The sequence below is a fragment of the Branchiostoma floridae genome, chromosome 11 (assembly GCF_000003815.2).
Source record: "Branchiostoma floridae strain S238N-H82 chromosome 11, Bfl_VNyyK, whole genome shotgun sequence".
Taxonomy (NCBI): domain Eukaryota; kingdom Metazoa; phylum Chordata; class Leptocardii; order Amphioxiformes; family Branchiostomatidae; genus Branchiostoma; species Branchiostoma floridae.
The window spans coordinates 13066389-13068695 of NC_049989.1; the positions used below are offsets into that span (position 1 = coordinate 13066389).

The following is a 2307-nucleotide window of genomic DNA, read 5'->3' on the forward strand; positions in this document are numbered from 1 at the left end:
ATAGTACGCTAGGGGAGTTAGCCGGCCAGAAGAGTACATTTCCTCACCACGAGGATAATGATTCTACCGATCCACGGAGCCTGGTAGAGGCTACCAGGGACCCCCTAAATGTTGAAATGTTGTTTTTTTCTATTGTGTAGCTTGAGTAAGCCCCTTGATCTCTCCTAACCCCGACTTTTTGCAAAAAAAAATTTTAATTTTTTTTCCCCATCGACCGACCCAATTTGTTTCTGAAAAAATCCAAGAAACAACATATAAAATTGGTGTGGCCTTAATTGCACTTGTTGAAAAGAGCTCTGTGAATATACCCAGTACAATAAACCTGTAAAAATTGTGCACAGCGTGTCTCCTCTGTCAACAACCAGTGGAAGAACTGCTCTTCAGTGAGCTAAACTAGATTGGACCAACTGGATCAATCTGACTATCACTATCACTATTACTCACTCGTAGTCAATGTCTCCATCTCCATCCTTGTCCAGATAGTCAATCAGCACATCCAGCTCTTCATCCTCCAGCTCAATACCTGTGTTCTGTTGGAGGATAGGAATCATTGTTGTTGTTGTTGTAACCTATGGCAATGATGATGTTGTTACCCAGGGCTCGAAATACTATTTTCCAGTGCAGGTAACATTGAAAATTACCCGCACCAGACAAATTTTACCTGCACCATTCAGAATTTAGGAAGTATGGATCATACTTAAATTGTTAGCAATCATTGCTATTTTTCCTTTTATACAAAATGTACTTTATAGGTGGTAACAGTCAATACAGCTAATAACAATCCATATACGCCTAAATCATAGGACATTAGTATAAAACCAAGTACTTGGGCCAGTGCAGGTTAGGTGCAGGTAGACATCACAAATACCTGCACAGCTCCAGTTTTACCTGCACTAACATGCATATGCAGGTGGTGTTTTGAGCCCTGTTACCCTTGTAGTGCCTAGAGGCACAGAGGTCAGCAAGTTTCCTTGCTGCTGCAGTAGCAGGTTATATTTCTACAGGTTATATTTCTGGCCCATCCCCTTTTCACAGGAAACTCTTTGAACACGGAGACCCATTTTACGCCCCTTCCGAAAGACGATACAGGCCCCACCAAAGTCTTAAAACTTACAGTAGTCTTCTTAAAGGAACATACTGCCATGACATCCTTTCTTCCAACTCTGTACTTAGAAAAGTGTTAGATTACATGTTACAGTCGGCCATCTCAGTTACCCTCTTGAGATTTTTTTAAAATAATCTTGAGATTCTTCAATGTTGAGATTTTTTCAAACAATCTTAAAGGTTATTTCAAATAATGTTTCCTTAAAATCATAATTTTCGTGCATTGATATTTACCGGAATTCAAAAGTAAAAAAAAAGAAATTTCGTCCCCCAATGGCAACATGGTCAACATAACAGGAAAATACCAAAAATGGGAAAATATGTCATGTGACAGTCTTGACTGAAGTTGTAGAAGTAACACCAAGGTGGTATCCTTTGAGTGTAGTTTTAGTAAATAATACTACATAAATCTACTTGCTGTGGCCTTACATCATACAAAGTCAAGATTACCTGGGATGTACCTGGGAACTTCCATATCTAACCATCCAGCACTGCGTACCACAGTCACACAACAGTTATGTGTACCGTAAATTCATTCAATTTTGCAGTGGTTTTATTCTGTGGAAGGTCAGGGAGAAGGAAGCCTCTGTGGTGTTTGAAACTCAGTGTTGAAACATGTCTACAGTATACTTTTAAAAAGCATCTTTGCAGTGGACACTGCAAACATAAAACCACTGCAAAATTTTCATGATTTACGGTACATTCATTTCAAAGAGTGCAAACACCCCGTTACTTCTTTTTTTACCAATACAGCAAGTTGAAGGGTTCAGGATTGGGGTCAGGGTAAAGACTCGGAGGGACTCCTCACCCTGATTCCAACCCTAAACTCTTCGCGGGAAACGGTCATGCTGCCGTCCTCGTCCATTGCTCGGAACACGTCCCACATTCGCAGCCCGCGCTTCTCGATGTGCATCCTCAGGGCCGTCAGCACGTCCTGCGCGATTGTCTGAGGGCGAGAAAAAAACATAAAATGACTCGGAGATATGCTCAGTTATTCTGATTTCAAAGTCAAAGGTTGGCAGACTTAAAATTGTCCTGATTGGCAATTTCTGTAATCATGGAGTACCAAACTGGTTGTGGTGACCATACTTGTTAACCCTTAAACTGCCAAAAACGGATATATCTGGCACACATATACATGTCCTGTGTGCCGTGCCCGGATATATCCGGGATAGCATATTCCCCCGAAGTAGCAGCTTTGCG

The 2307-nt window shown here is 41.2% G+C and overlaps 2 protein-coding genes across 5 annotated transcripts in view; both read right to left on the reverse strand.

The window, feature by feature from the left end:
• Positions 1-2307, reverse strand: part of LOC118426514 (coiled-coil domain-containing protein 157-like) — a 1184186-nt gene that overhangs the window by 340513 nt on the left and 841366 nt on the right. The window lies entirely within an intron of this gene.
• LOC118426523 (leucine-rich repeat-containing protein 74B-like) overlaps positions 415-2307 on the reverse strand; it is a 61120-nt gene continuing 59227 nt past the window's right edge. For all 3 annotated transcript variants that reach the window (XM_035835984.1, XM_035835983.1, XM_035835985.1), the window contains 2 exons: positions 1913-2050; positions 415-530 (listed from right to left, as the gene is read on the reverse strand). In XM_035835984.1, coding sequence (XP_035691877.1) covers positions 441-530; positions 1913-2050 — 228 coding nt within the window. In that variant the 3' untranslated portion in view covers positions 415-440. The remainder of the gene's footprint in view (positions 531-1912; positions 2051-2307) is intronic.